Source organism: Dendrobates tinctorius, unplaced genomic scaffold (assembly GCF_039654945.1).
Source record: "Dendrobates tinctorius isolate UK_male_01 unplaced genomic scaffold, ASM3965494v1 ptg000003l, whole genome shotgun sequence".
Taxonomy (NCBI): Eukaryota; Metazoa; Chordata; class Amphibia; order Anura; family Dendrobatidae; genus Dendrobates; species Dendrobates tinctorius.
In genome coordinates, this window is record NW_027361671.1 from 77,129,291 (window position 1) to 77,145,037 (window position 15,747).

Consider the following 15,747-nt stretch of genomic DNA (forward strand, 5'->3'; position numbering starts at 1 on the left):
TTTATCCCTGATAATGTTATCCGTCATGGGATTTTCCTGTGTAAATACTGTTGAAAAAAAGTCATTTAACATATTGGCTTTTTCCTCATCCTCATCCACCATTTCACCCAGACTATTTTTAAGGGGACCAACACTATCATTTTTTAGTTTCTTACTATTTATGTAGTTAAAGAATATTTTGAGATTATTTTTACTTTCTCTGGCAATGAGTCTCTCTGTCTCAATCTTTGCTGTCTTGATTTGCTTTTTACATAAATTATTTAATCTTCTGTATTTATTTAATGCCTCATCACTACCTACTTGCTTTAATTGTCTAAATGTTTTATTTTTGTCACTTATTGCGCCCCTTACAGCTCTATAACCATAGTGGTTTCCTCCTATTTCTAGCATGTAGATGAGATGTACGTCACTCTGGATAAGAATACGGTGCCGGGATAGGACACCAATCCATGTAATCTTTGAAGAAAAATCGCAAGATTTTGAGTTGCTGAAAAACTACACTGTGTTCCAAATTATTAAGCAAATGATATTTTTCTCTGATTTTCCTAAATAGTCGGTACAAATGACATTCCGTATAATAAAGGTCATCACCTGTTAGAGTATACATCAAATTTTATTGAAGAAACCTCCCAATAATAACAGTATAATCTCCAAAATGAATAAAAACTCAAATTGCACTGTTCCAAATTATTAGGCACAGTAGAATTTCTAAACATTTGATCTGTTTTAAAGAACTGAAAATGTTCATTTGTGGAATTTGCAGCATTAGGAGGTCACATTCACTGAACAAAAAAGCTATTTAACTCCAAAACATCATAACAGGCCAAGTTACATGGTAACATAGGAACCCTTCTTTGATATCACCTTCACAATTCTTGCATCCATTGAACTTGGGAGTTTTTGGAGAGTTTCTGCTTGGATTTCTTTGCATGAAGTCAGAATAGCCTCCCAGAGCTGCTGTCTTGATGTGAACTGCCACCTACCCTCATAGATCTTTTGCTTGATGATACTCCAAAGGTTCTCTATAGGGTTGAGGTCAGGGGAAGATGGTGGCCACATCATGAGTTTATCTCCTTTTATGTCCATAGCAGTCAATGACTCAGAGGTATTCTTTGCAGCATGAGATGGTGCGTGGTCATGCATGAAGAGGATTTTGCTCCTGAAGGCACGTTTCTGCTTTTTATACCATGGAAGACAGCTGTCAGTCAGAAACTCTATATACTTTGCAGAGGTCATTTTCACACCTTCAGGAACCTTAAAGAGCCCTACCAGCTGTTTCCCCATGATTCCGGCCCAAAACATGACTCCTCCACCTCCTTGCTGACGTCGCAGCCTTGTTGGGACATAGTGGCCATCCACCAACCATCCACTACTCCATCCATCTGGACCATCCAGGGTTGCTCGACACTCATCAGTAAACAAGACTGTATGAAAATTAGTCTTCATGTATGTCTGGGCCCAATGCAACAGTTTCTGCTTGTGAACACTGTTTAGGGGTGGCCGAATAGTAGATCTATGCACCACAGCAAGCCTTTGAAGGATCCTACACCTTGAGGTTTGAGGGACTCCAGAGGCACCAGCAGCTTTAAATATCTGTTTGTTGGTTTGTAATGGCTTTTTAGCAGCTGCTCTCTTAATCCGATGAACTTGCCTGGCAGAAACCTTCCTCATTCTGCCTTTATCAGCACAACATGTCTGTGCTCAGAATCAACCACAAATCTCTTAACAGTACAATGATCACGTTTAAGTTTTTGGGAAATATCTAATGTTGTCATCTCTTGACCAAGGCATTGCACTATTTGATGCTTTTCAGCAGCAGAGAGATCCTTTTTCTTTCCTAAATTCCTTGAAACCTGTGCCCTGCTTAATAATGTGGAACATCATTCTTAAGTAGTTTTCCTTTAATTGGGCTCATCTTGTAAACTAATTATCACAGGCGTTTGAGATTGATTTCAGTGATCCAAAGAGCCCTGATACACAATACCATCTATGAGTTTATTTGAAAAACAAAAAATTACATCTTTAGGACACTTAAATCCAATTTGCATAATAATTTGGAACACAGTGTATATCAGATTTAGTAGAAAAGCAATCCAAAAACAGTGACCTTTTGGTCGAATGGACCTTCTTCAAACAGATTGCATGTGATACACTGCTTGGAACTACACTGTGTGGAAAAGGGATTCAATGCCCATAATATTTGCGCTTTATAACAGACACCGTAATGCAGTGCCAAAAAGACCGTTAGTAGTATTTAGTCATTGTGTCTGTCATTTTGATGGGAAAATTAGCTCCAAATACTTATTTTTCATGGGTTTCCCATTGGTAGCAAATTTTGAAAACTCTGATCTATTGATGATGATTTATGGTAATTAGTCCAAATGTTTACAAATATTTACAATATGTAAATAGTTTTAATTATTATAATAAATCACCATGTATCTTTTATTAAAAATATCACTTTCTTCTCTATATAAGTAAGAAAATTCTGCAATGCATATATGCCACATCCCCAGTAGACAATAAGTCAATATCAACAGTTCAGTGGAATTGGCTTCTGGCTATTTCATTCATAAATTACACCACGACTCGGAGCATTTTATTTGTTCTGCCTATATCTCATTTCTTTGTTGATTTTTTTTCAATTATAGTTTCTATTATGCTTCTAATATATACAGACTGGGAATTAAATTGTGCAATGTATTTGCAAAGCTGAAAGAACGAGATCCAACTCTTTCTAACGCTGGCTTTTTCTAACTTGCATTTTAATGAACCTACAAAAATATTAAGTGTAGAATAGAAAGCAAATATCTATTATTTTAATGGAAATGCTTCTTATATAATTCAGTGATTTCTTAGAACAGTACAGAAAAAGGGACTCTCGGGACTAACAACTAAGACTTGTAAAGTGTAAAATGAAGAATGTTGTCTAGAGCTCCATTTTCTAAGGGTACCGTTACACTTAGCAATGCACCAGCGATCCCGACCACGATAAGTGGTCGCTAGTGAGCTGCCAAACAGGCGATAGACAGCAGGCGATCCTGACGTCCTCCCGCCCACGTCTACGCGTCGCTCATCGGCGCCAGCAGGAAGCCCAGCAGGAAGTGGCTGACGAGAAATGGCCCAGGATGTTCTCGCGCAATCAGCGATAGACAGCAGGGGAGTCGGTCGGAGGTAAGTATCACACCTAGCAATATTGCTAGCAATATCGCTGCAGCATCACAAAACTAGTGATGTTATAGCGATATTACTAGCGATATCGCTTAGTGTAACGGGCCCTTTAGACCTGATTTGTGTGAAAATATCAGTAGGCAAAATTATGACTTTGGATATGGGATGACCGCTCACTCCACAGTATAACAACTCAAACTACAGTAAGCTTAGACTATGGAATAAATACACAAAACATTTACTTTGAGTGTCAAATTGGGTACTACTTTTTTTTTTTAAGTCAAAAGACTCTGACAATGACTGTGTTAGTCAATTTAAAATGTTAGGTCATTGGGACTCACAGATTTTGTAAGCTCCCCATCTGTCTTAGCATCGAGATAGTATGCAATATAATGGTGACGAGCTCTGGCTTGCCATTCTAGCAGAGCCAGTATGCTACATGGACACCAATGACCTTAATGAACATCCTCACTCCTGATCTCAACCACTATGCCACCTGAATGACATTACCATTACGACATCCTTCAAACTTTGGCCAATTCCAAAGCTCAGCCTGTTTATTGCCATGTGGTATAACATCTTTTTTTTAGTTAAAAATTAGACCATCTTAACTTCCACCAGATTTTTTGTGACTTAATTCAGTGCCTCAAATGTACAATGTATCTATGTAATATACAGTGTGGAAAATAAATATTTGACATGATGCCGATTTTACAAGTTTTCCCACCTACAAAGAATGGAGAGGTCTGTAATTTTTATCGTAGGTACACTTCAACTATGAGATGATGTTTACATACAGTAATTAAATTGCATTTTATTGCATGAAATTAGTATTTGATCACCTACCAACCAGAAAGAATTCTGGCTCTCATATACCTGTTATTTTTCCTTTAAGGGTATGTGCACATGTAGTTTTTAGGTGCTGCGGATTTCTCCCCGTGGATTTTGTAAAATCCGCAGGTAAATTTCAGGTCAAAAGACCTGCGGTTTACCTGCGGATTAGGCTACGGTTTTGCCCTGCGGTTTATCACCTCTACAATGGAGGAGATAGTAAACCGCAGCGGAATCCGCAGAAAAGAAGTGACGTCATTTCTTTCTGCGGATTTGAAACCGCAGCAAAACCGCGTGGAAAATTCCGCAGCATGTGCACAGCGGTTTCCATTTTACATAGAGTAAAATGGTACTGTACAATGCAGAAGATTCTGCTGCGGAACCGCAGGGCCAGAAATGCTGCAGATCCGCAGTGTGTGCACACACCCTTAGAAGCCCTCCTACTCTGCACCCATTACCTGTATTAATTGCATCTGTTTGAACTTGTTATCTGTATAATAGACAACTGTCCACACACTCAATCAATCACACTCCAATCTCCACCATGGCCAAGACAAAAAAAGCTGTCTAAGGACACCAGGGACAAAACTGTAGACCTGCACAAGCCTGGGATGGGCTACAGGACAATAGGCAAGTAGCTTGGTGACAACAGCTTGGTAACAAAAGTTAGCATAATTATTACAAAATGGAAGAAACACAAGATGACTGTCAATCTTCTTTGATCTTGGGCTCCATGCGAGATCTTGCCCCATAGGCTAAGGAAAATTACGAGAAAGGTCAGGAATCAGCCCAGAACTACATGGGAGGACCTGGTTAATGACCATAAGAGAGCTGGGACTACAGGATCAAATATTACTATTAGTAACACACTATGCCATCATGGATTAAAATCCTGCAGTGCACACAAGGTCCTCCTGCTCACATCAGCACTTGGCCCATTTGAAGTTTGCCAATGACCATCTGGATGATCCAGAGGAAGCATGGGAGAAGGTCATGTGGTCAGATGAGACCAAAATAGAACTTTTTAGTATCAACTCTACTCGCTGTGGAAGAAAAAGAATGAGTACTGTGATAAAACACTCCGGGATCGCCTTTGCTGGGGTCAAAGGTCACGTGCATTCAGCATGAAACTCAGGCGCAGAGCTGGGATTCGGGTATAACTGACCCTGGGTCAGGTTTATTAACGGTGAAAGCAATGCATAAAGAAATAAAACATAAAACAAATCCTTGCCTGTCCGGCACTAACTAAACAATGGACAACCTAACTACCAACTGGCGGGCTTCTCCCGTCCAGCCAAACCACAGTTGCAGGCGGCACTGCTTCCACTCACGTGTGTCTCTCACACAGACAGGCTCTCTGTGTTCCCAGGCTGAGACACTCACACAACCACCTGGCATCCTTTTATATCCACCTCCCATTATTCATTAGCAAGCAGGTGCGATACTGACCAGGCTAAGCCACATAGGAAAGGAATCTGGGCGAGATATACCTGCCCTCATCCACTATTCCCACATGATTCTCACATATCCCCCCCTTCTGCTCAGACCACTCCGGTCGAGCAATGACACCCGCCAAACAGTGCACTCGGGACAGGGCATCTGCATTTCCCATCTGAACCCCTGGGCGGTGCTCCACCGTAAAAGTGTAAGCCTGCAGGGCAAGGAACCACCGGGTCACCCGGCTATTCCGTTCCTTGTTCAAGTGCATCCACTTGAGAGGGGCATGGTCAGTGATCAGCCTGAACTTTCGGCCCACCAGGTAATATTTGAGGGCCTCTAGAGCCCACTTAATGGCGAGGCACTCTTTTTCTACGACTGCATACCTTTGCTCGTGTTTATTCAGCTTCCTGCTGAGATAGAGGACTGGGTGTTCCACTCCGTCCCTCACTTGTGAGAGTACAGCACCGATACCGGTATCAGAGGCATCCGTTTGTACCACAAACTCACTGCGGAAGTCCGGAGTCACCAATACGGGCTGAGAGCAAAGTGCCCGTTTTATGCTATGGAAGGCCTCTTCAGCCGCTAAGCTCCATTTAATCATGATGGAGTCTTTCCCTTTTGTAAGATCCGTCAGGGGGGTAGCGATGCCTGCAAAATTGGGTATGAACCGGCGATAATAACCGGCGATCCCCAGGAAGGCTTGCACCTGCTTCTTGTTGACAGGTTGTGGCCAGTCCTGAACCGCCTGAATCTTATCAACCTGGGGTTTAACAACACCCCTCCCAATTACATACCCCAAATACCGGGCTTCTTCTAGCCCGATGTGACATTTCTTGGGGTTCGCGGTTAGACCTGCCTCCCACAGGTCGTCAATCACAGCTTGTACTTTCTGGAGATGAGTCTCCCAGTCCAAGCTGTAAATGACAATGTCATCCAAATAGGCCGAAGCATACCGCCTATGTGGCCTCAAGACTCGATCCATCAGTCTCTGGAAGGTCGCCGGTGCCCCGTGCAGTCCAAACGGCATATACACATACTGAAATAAACCTTCCGGCGTAGCAAATGCTGTCTTTTCTCTGGCAGCCTCCACCAGAGGGATCTGCCAATACCCCTTTGTTAGGTCTAGGGTCGTAATATACCGGGCTTTTCCTAACCGATCTATTAACTCGTCGACCCGGGGCATGGGGTAGGCATCAAATTTTGAGACCGCATTCAGTTTCCTGAAGTCATTGCAAAACCGGATGGTGCCGTCCGGTTTAGGAATTAGCACAATCGGGCTGGACCACGCACTGTGCGATTCCTCAATGACTCCTAACTCTAACATTGCCTTCACTTCTCGGGAAACGGCTTCACGGCGCTTCCGGGATTCGGTAGGGCTTTACGTGAACTGTGACACCAGGTTCCGTTACGATGTCATGTTTCATTAGCATAGCCTGCCCGGGTTTTTCTGAGAAAAACTTTTGGTTGTGAAGTAGAAACTGCCTGACTTCCGTCTTTTGCCGCTCCGAGAGAGTCTCTGCAACCTGTACCTCCGGTACGGTATGTGAGCAGACAGGACGGGCCAGCTCCGCTGACAAGGCAGACCGATCCTTCCAGGGCTTTATCAGATTTACATGATAAATCTGTTCAGGTTTCCGTTTACCTGCCTGGTATATTTTGTAGTTTACTTCACCAACTCTTTCCTTGATCTCAAAGGGGCCCTGCCACTTTGCCAGGAACTTACTGTCCACCGTGGGGACTAGGATCAACACCCTATCTCCGGGTGCAAACGTACGGATCTTGGCGCCCCTATCATAGATTCTTTTTTGGGCTCCTTGAGCCTGTATCATGTGTTCTTTGACGATAGGCATAACAGCCGCAATACGGTCCTGCATTTGTGTGACGTGATCTATCACTGTTTTAAATGGAGTGACCTGACCCTCCCAGGTTTCTTTTGCAACGTCTAACAGTCCGCGAGGACGTCGGGCGTACAATAACTCGAAAGGCGAGAATCCCATGGAAGACTGGGGTACTTCCCTGATGGCAAAAAGCAAATACGGAAGTAAATAGTCCCAGTTCTTCCCATCCTTGTCTATCACCTTTCTCAGCATCTGCTTCAGAGTTTTATTGAACCGTTCAACCAACCCGTCTGTTTGAGGGTGATACACGGATGTGCGTAACGGTTCGATTTGTAACAATCGGCAGAGCTCCTTCATTATCCTGGACATAAAGGGGGTCCCCTGGTCGGTGAGTATCTGTTTTGGTATACCGACCCGACTAAACACATGCACCAGCTCCTTGGCAATCGTCTTGGTGGCCGTGTTACGCAAAGGGATGGCCTCCGGGTAACGAGTGGCATAATCCAAGATGACCAGGATATGTTGGTGTCCACGTGCAGACCATGGAAGGGGCCCAACTAAATCCATCCCAATCCTCTCAAACGGGACTTCAATAATAGGTAGGGGTACCAAAGGGCTACAGAACCGGGGCTTAGGTGCAGAGGCTTGGCAGTCAGGACAAGACTCGCAATATACACGAATATCATGATGCATGCCTGGCCAAACAAAACAGTGTAATATCCTTTCGGTGGTTGTCTGGACTCCCAGGTGACCTCCCATCACATGTCCGTGGGCCAGGTCCAGCACCTGCCGCCGGTAGGGTTTTGGCACGACTAATAGTTGCACCGTATCTTCCCCCTTTTTCTCTATCTGATAGAGTAAATCATTCTCCAGAACCATGTAAGGATATGCCAGCCTAGAGCCAGGTTCTACGGGTACCCCATTTATCACTTTCACATTTGTCCTAGCCTGAGAAAGGGTAGGATCCTTTATTTGCTCGCTTTGGAAGTCATCTTTCTGAACTTCTAAATCCGGCAAACGGGGAGGTGGACGGCTGTCAGCCTCCTCCTCTTCCCCGGTCTCCTCATTATCACCCGCCATGACTGAAAACGGGAACTACAGGTCATTTCCCGCAGACTCTTCCCCCGAGTCTTCCGGGGAGACCTCTTCCAGGGGTTCGGGACCCACATGCTCCCTGGGAGAAGAATCATGTACACTATTACCCGAGGGCATCAACTGATTCTCCCACAATTGCCAGAAGTGGGGAAAATCCCGGCCCAGGATAACATCATGCAATAACGCCGGGACGAGTCCCACTTTATGTTGCACAGACCCATAGGAAGTTGTAATGCATATGACCGTGGTGAGGTACGAACAGGTGTCTCCATGCACACACGTTACAGAAAATTTGTCTGATGGTCCAGTCGGGGCTGACACCAGACTGGCCTTCACCAGAGTCACCACACTTCCCGAGTCTAACAATGCCACCACATTTTTGCCATCAACAGTTAAATCACACAAATGTTTTTCCACATCCTTTTGACTGGCATTCACACTCACTACCCGTGCAACCAAAGACATGCAGTTTTTAGAGTCTGTGACGTCGCACTGCATGGGTTCAGTAGTGACCGGACAGTTCGCAGCAATATGTCCCATCTCTTGGCAGCGGAAACACCTAACGGGCCCCTTGCTTAGACCATAGTTCGTTACTCTCGGCCTCGCAGTGCGGGCAGTCCCGTTTTCCTCCCCCACTGTCTTAGGGATTTTTCCATCTCCCCTACTCCCTGGAACAGTCTTACCGGTTCCACATGGAGATGATGAAGAACGAGGTGGGGTAGCGTCGTCTCGGAGTCCTTCCGCCGCGGAGTAACGTTCAACCAGATCCACCAGTTGATCTGCCGTCGTAGGATTTCCATGGCTTACCCACTTCCTCAGGGCTGGCGGTAGAGCTCTCAGGTACTTGTCCATGACGACTCTCTGGATTATCTCTGGCGCTGTCAACACCTCGGGTTGTAGCCACTTCTTCGTCACGTGGATCAGGTCGAACATCTGGGACCGCGGTGGTTTATCCGGCTGATAAGTCCATTGATGCACTCTCTGTGCACGGACAGCGGTCGTCACTCCCAGCCGGGCCAAGATCTCGGCTTTCAGTTTGTCAAAGTCCTGCGCGGCTTCAGGCTCTAAGTCATAATAAGCCTTTTGGGCCTCACCGGAAAGAAACGGGGCAATCAGGCCGGCCCATCGTGCCTTCGGCCATTTTTCTCTCACCGCCGTCCTTTCAAACGTGGTCAGGTATGCCTCGACGTCATCTTCGGTCGTCATTTTCTGCCAGTACCGACTCACGTGGATCACTCTCGACTCGGCTTCCAGGTTAAGCTCAGGTAAGCTTGCCAAGCACTGCGCCACCTGCTGGAGAAGCGAACGATCGGTAACTGTCATGTCCACCAACTCCTTCAGCTGGGCCATCATCACCCGATTAGCTTCTTGCTGGATGGCGGTGGACTGTACCAGCGCTTTCACCACGTCCTCCATGCTCATGCTTGCAACGTGATGCCCGCATTCTCCACCACAATGTGATAAAACACTCCGGGATCGCCTTTGCTGGGGTCAAAGGTCACGTGCATTCAGCATGAAACTCAGGCGCAGAGCTGGGATTCGGGTATAACTGACCCTGGGTCAGGTTTATTAACGGTGAAAGCAATGCATAAAGAAATAAAACATAAAACAAATCCTTGCCTGTCCGGCACTAACTAAACAATGGACAAACTAACTACCAACTGGCGGGCTTCTCCCGTCCAGCCAAACCACAGTTGCAGGGGGCACTGCTTCCACTCACGTGTGTCTCTCACACAGACAGGCTCTCTGTGTTCCCAGGCTGAGACACTCACACAACCACCTGGCATCCTTTTATATCCACCTCCCATTATTCATTAGCAAGCAGGTGCGATACTGACCAGACTAGGCCACATAGGAAAGGAATCTGGGCGAGATATACCTGCCCTCATCCACTATTCCCACATGATTCTCACAGTACATCACCAATAACACTGTCCCAACCATAAAGCATGGTGGAGGAAACATCATACTTTGGAGGTGCAAAGGGGACAGGACAACGGCACCATATTGAAGGGAGGATGGATGGTGTTTTGTATCATGAGATTTGGGCCAACAACCTCCTCTCAGTAAGAGGATTGAAGATGGGTCGAGGCTGGGTCTTTCAGCATGATAATCACCTAAAATACACAGCCAGGGCAACTAATGGGTGGCTCTGTGAGGAGCAATTCAAGATCCCGGAGTGTCCTAGGCAGTCTCCAGACATGAACCCAATAGAAAATCTTTGGAGGTAGCTGAAACTCAAAGTTTTTCAGTGACAGCCCTGAAATCTGAAAGATGTGGAGAAGATCTGTATGGAGGAGAGGGCCAAAATCCCTGCTGCATCTGACCATGTAATTGCAAACAAAGGTATCTGTACCAAATATTAAGTTCTGTTTTTCTATTGCATCAAATACTTATTTTATGCCATAAAGTGCAAATTAATTATGTAAAAATTGTACAATGTGATTTTCTGGAATTTTTTTTAAGATTCTGTCTCTCACCGTTGAAGTATTTCTACAATAAAAATTACAGACCTTTGAAGGTGGGAAAACTTGCAAAATCGGCAGTGTGTCAAATACCTATTTTACCCACTGTATAACAATAAGCTATGAAAAAGGTTGACAAAATATGGCAAACCACAGACTCGAAAAAAAACATGCTGCATCACTCCGTAAGGGAAAATTATGGAGAAAATCATGAAGGATTACCCTATTCATAAACCTATGGCCTTGTAAGAATAACATTAACACATCATACTCATAATACATTTTTACAGGGTATCAAATATTATTAAATGGCAATCTCAACAAACCAAACTGTTATTCGTATTTTCACAGCTATTCTGTAACAGTTCAGGAATCGTATGCACATCCATTTGACCAGGTCTATTACACCAGCTGCACAGATATATTGAATTGGTTCAAATGCACAAGACACAGGTAAGCTGTTCATTGCTGTAATCACCAATCTACCTACTATGTACTGTATATTACTGTCGGCTATGCACTGTATATGTAACGTTATAATTGCTTAATTTTTCCTTTGCACATGGTATTATTATTTATTTATATAGCACCATTAATTCCATGGTGCTGTACATGAGAAGGGGTTACATACAAAGTTATAGATATCGTTTACAGTAAACAAATTTACAATGACAGACTGGTGCAGAGGAGAAAGGACCCTTCTACGGGATAATGGGGAAGAGACAGAAGGTCGGGGCTGCAGCAGCTCTGGTGGTGGTGATGCGGCAGCTCAGGTGGTGGTGAGGTGGCAGAATGGTTACTGCAGGCTGTAAGCTTTCCTGAAGAGATGGGTTTTCAGATTCCGTCTGAAGGATCTGAGGGTGGTGGATAATCCGACGTGTGTTGAGGCCTGGAATTCCAGAGGATGGGGGATATTCGGTAGAAATCTTGGAGGCGGTTGTGTGAGGAACGATTAAATGTGCAGGAGAGTAGGAGGTCTTGGGAGGATCGAAGATTACGTGAGGCAAGATATCGGGAGATTAGTTCAGAGATATAAGGAGGGGACAGGTTGTGGATGGCTTGTAGGTCAGTGTTAGTAGTTCGAACTGGATTCGTTGGGGAATTGGGAGCCAGTGGAGGGATTTGCAGAGGGAAGAAACAGGGCACTAGCGAGGAGAGAGGTAGAGTAGTCAGGCAGCAGAGTTGAGGACAGTGACCTATGTTTCTGCATCCAGTGAGGCACCATGTAAACCCTATAGAACCTTAACCTTGATGCTATGCCACTAAGTGGCTGATACTGTGTGATCAGGCTATGAAGCTGGGCATTGCAGATGGTCTACCAGACATTAAGTGGTGACATCCCCCAGAAATGAAGGTAAGTGGCTCAGATACTGTGTGATCAGGCTATGAAGCTGGGGCTAGATGGTCTACTAGACATTAAGTGGTGACATCCCGCAGAAATGAGGGCAAGTGGCTCAGATACTGTGTGAGCAGGCTATGAAGCTGGGGATTGCAGATGGTCTACCAGACATTAAGTGATGATATCTCCCAGAAATGAAGGTAAATGGTTCAGATACTGTGTAATCAGGCTATGAAGCTGGGGTTTGCAGATGGTCTACCAGACATTAAGTGGTAACATCCCCAGAAATGAGGGTAAATGGCTCAGATACTGTGTGATCAGGCTATGAAGCTGCGGATTGCAGATGGTCTACCAGACTTTAAGTGGAGACATCCCCAGAAGTCAGGGTGTGTAAGTGAGACCCCAGAGGTATAACATTTCAGAAACCTCTATTTTATAATGTTGTAAGCTGAATACAATATACTTCTACTTCATTGCCTTGTAACCCATCGCTCTTTCACACACGTGTGGTGGTTCCTAGGGGTCTTGAAGTAGAGGTGTCCTTTGTTCAGAAGAACGCAATTCCACCTTTGTCTTATACCTTATTAAATATTCCAGTATACATTAGCTAAACTTTCACTTCTAATGAATTTTTTTTTGTATTTTCTGCAGAATTAGTTACCGCACTGCATATAGGCGTGGAGAAAAGACTATGTATAGACGTAAATCTCAGTGTTGCCCTGGGTTTTATGAAAGCAAGGACGTATGTGTGCGTAAGTATTTTTCAAAAATTCTAAATGAAATGTTGTACAGTTGATGTGCAGCTATATAGAATATCATTGTAGGTTGGGTGGTGCAGGTTCTCTTACATAATAACCTATTTTTATAATTGCATTGACCTATCTCACCATGTGTTACTGTATATGATAGACTGACAATAATGGAGTAGCACTTGCCACCTATGGCTTTATAGAATAATGATATTGTGGGTTGTTATGTTTCATTGATGACATCTGTTTACAAATGTGGTCGTTTCTGACCATGAAACATTTGTCAAATCTAGCCAGAAATAAGACATGGAATTTCCCATTTCCTCTATTGCGGACTCTTAACAGATGCTTCATCTATGTCTCATAAATTGGTGGATGGTGTCCAACGATGTGTAAATCATATTTCTTGGTCACTTTACTCTTGACTTGTTATCATCTGCACTGACTACTTGTATTGACTACTGTAAAGGTCAGTGTGAGAGTTAGTTAATGTCATTGGATTTAGTGTACAGATATGCCGAATTAAAGGGATTATCTCTGCCACTATACCCCAATTGATCAGCTTTTATAGCCAGAGGAAGCCACGCTTACCTGTACATTTCCCCTGCAATTTATGGACGTGCCGATTCCACCAAAGCATAAGCTGCCATTACAGAGAAGCTCCATATTCTGTCTTATAAAAGGGGGTCCCTAGTGGGGTCCCCACTCTGCCATCTATATGGAAGGACAATCCCTTCAATAGTAACATTGTGACGCCATATCATATAAACCAGTATAATGTTAGCACAGATATATGTTTTATATTTGACTACATACTACAATTACATTACTGTATCTAAATTTTTGCAATTTCCCTGTCATGTTGTGGCTCTGCCTTCTGAACACGATTCACATACTGGATGCTAAACACATCATTTTTTAAAGGATTTCTTACAGCAGAACTAATAGTTGACAGGCATGATTGACATCTGTGAGAGTAAATACATCCATTATTATCTGTAACGCACAGAAATCACAGAAATCTTTCCTTTACACTTTATGTTCCTTCTGCTCCATGACGCTGAGGCTGAGACTGACAGGAGCAGATGTCTGGACCAAGCTGTTCCAAGAGTTTGTCCTAGAAGTTCAACTAAACGTTTAATCATACAGTATGATTCTCAGAGTACAGAGCATCGTTTCACAACTTTTAGATATAGGTAAAATAATGGACAAGCCTCGTATAGCTTATATGTATTAATATAGGATGTACCACTATAACATATTTCCGCCAAATCCACCTAAAAAAACAAATTACTTAAAGAGGTCACCGGTGGTCGGAGATGTCACGGCTCGTGGCTCGGCAAAGACCAGAGGAATGCAGCATTGGAGTGGGGGGATAAGTGAAAGGGGTCTGGAGAGATTATGCAATCTTTTATTGTTTTAACCCCCTGACATCCCACTGTGGAATTTATCTTTTCAGCAGAGTACCACTTTAAAGTCTACATGTCCTTTCACACAAAAAATGTAAATATGCATGGTCCTGCTGCCCTCATTCCCCACAAATAGCTAAAGCTGCATTTGGTTCTCATACTAGTCCAATACATCCAAGAACTGTCAGGATTCTCATGGACTGTAACTTGCCATCCACTCTTTTGAAGTGAGCGGTTCTCCTTTATCAGCATTCTACCAGCACTATAAGAGCTGGAGAGAAATTTCTCTCACTTCCCAGTATTTATTACTCTTGACATTGTCCATTGGCTTTTCTTGCCCCGAATTGAAAGCCTGTCTGAGAGACAGGAGACCAGGCTTAAGGTCCCATTACATTTAGCGATGCACCAGCGATCCCTACAATGATACGACCAGTTCAGGATCGCTGGTGCATTGCTAAATGGTCGCTAGTGAGCTGCCAAACAGGCAGATTCCACCAGCAACGCAGCAGCGATAAGCAATCCGTCGCCGGTCACTCTTACCTGTCACACCGCAGCGATGATGACGACTTCCGCCTGTGTCCATGTGTTGCTAGTCGGCGCCAGCGGGACGCCAACGAGGAAAAAATGGCCCAGGACATTCGAGCGTGACCAGCGATATACAGCGGGGGGGCCGGTCTCAAGTACGTGTCACACAAAGCGAGATCGCTAGCGATATCGCTATGTGTAAAACGCCCTGAAGACCAGCTGCACTTCCTGTAATGTGTCTTGGTTTCTCTGCTGCCAGAGATGGATTAGATGTGACTGCAGGTAGTAGACAGCAAGTTAGACAGCAGGGAGAGCCATAGTTGTCACCACTTTACACAGTAATGTAACATGGCGTGGGGCGGTAACTGTTGCCGAAGTACTCGTCTCTTTTACCTGTCACATTACATGAAAGGAGGGGTTTCCTGGCTGAGTATATGGACTTGGGCTGTGAGGGCCCTACGCCCGTGCAGGCCGCATATAACCAATGTTCCTGGATTGCCAGGACCAGGTGTTTCACAGTTCAATAATGGAGACGACCATTTGAAAGTAAACATTTTACTGAACAGAAACTTGGTAGGGAGTATATACCAGTGATAGCAGGTACATAGTCTTAAGAACATGCACAGTTCCGTATTTTCTTTCTCCTCAGGGTGCTTGTATGCCCAGACTCATCTTCAAGCTCTCTGACGGTCTGGAATGCCCAGAATTTTTTACTCCTCTCACGTTCTCAGTCCTGTTTAAGCCCGTTATCTTCAAGAGTTATAAACTCTGGACCATTCTGCTAGTCATCCTCTCCCAGGACCAGCCTTAGATCAATCACTCTGGCTCTTAATCACTTCTGTTACAGATCTTGCTATCCCTTTCTCAATTAGGGACACCCTAAAA

At 44.3% G+C, this 15,747-nt stretch overlaps 1 protein-coding gene across 1 annotated transcript in view; it reads left to right on the forward strand.

The window, feature by feature from the left end:
- The window catches only part of MEGF10 (multiple EGF like domains 10), a 177,681-nt gene that overhangs the window by 73,908 nt on the left and 88,026 nt on the right, over positions 1–15,747 (forward strand). Inside the window, exons 3-4 of the mRNA XM_073557265.1 lie at positions 11,192–11,293; positions 12,831–12,931. Of these exons, the coding sequence (XP_073413366.1) occupies positions 11,192–11,293; positions 12,831–12,931 (203 nt within the window). The remainder of the gene's footprint in view (positions 1–11,191; positions 11,294–12,830; positions 12,932–15,747) is intronic.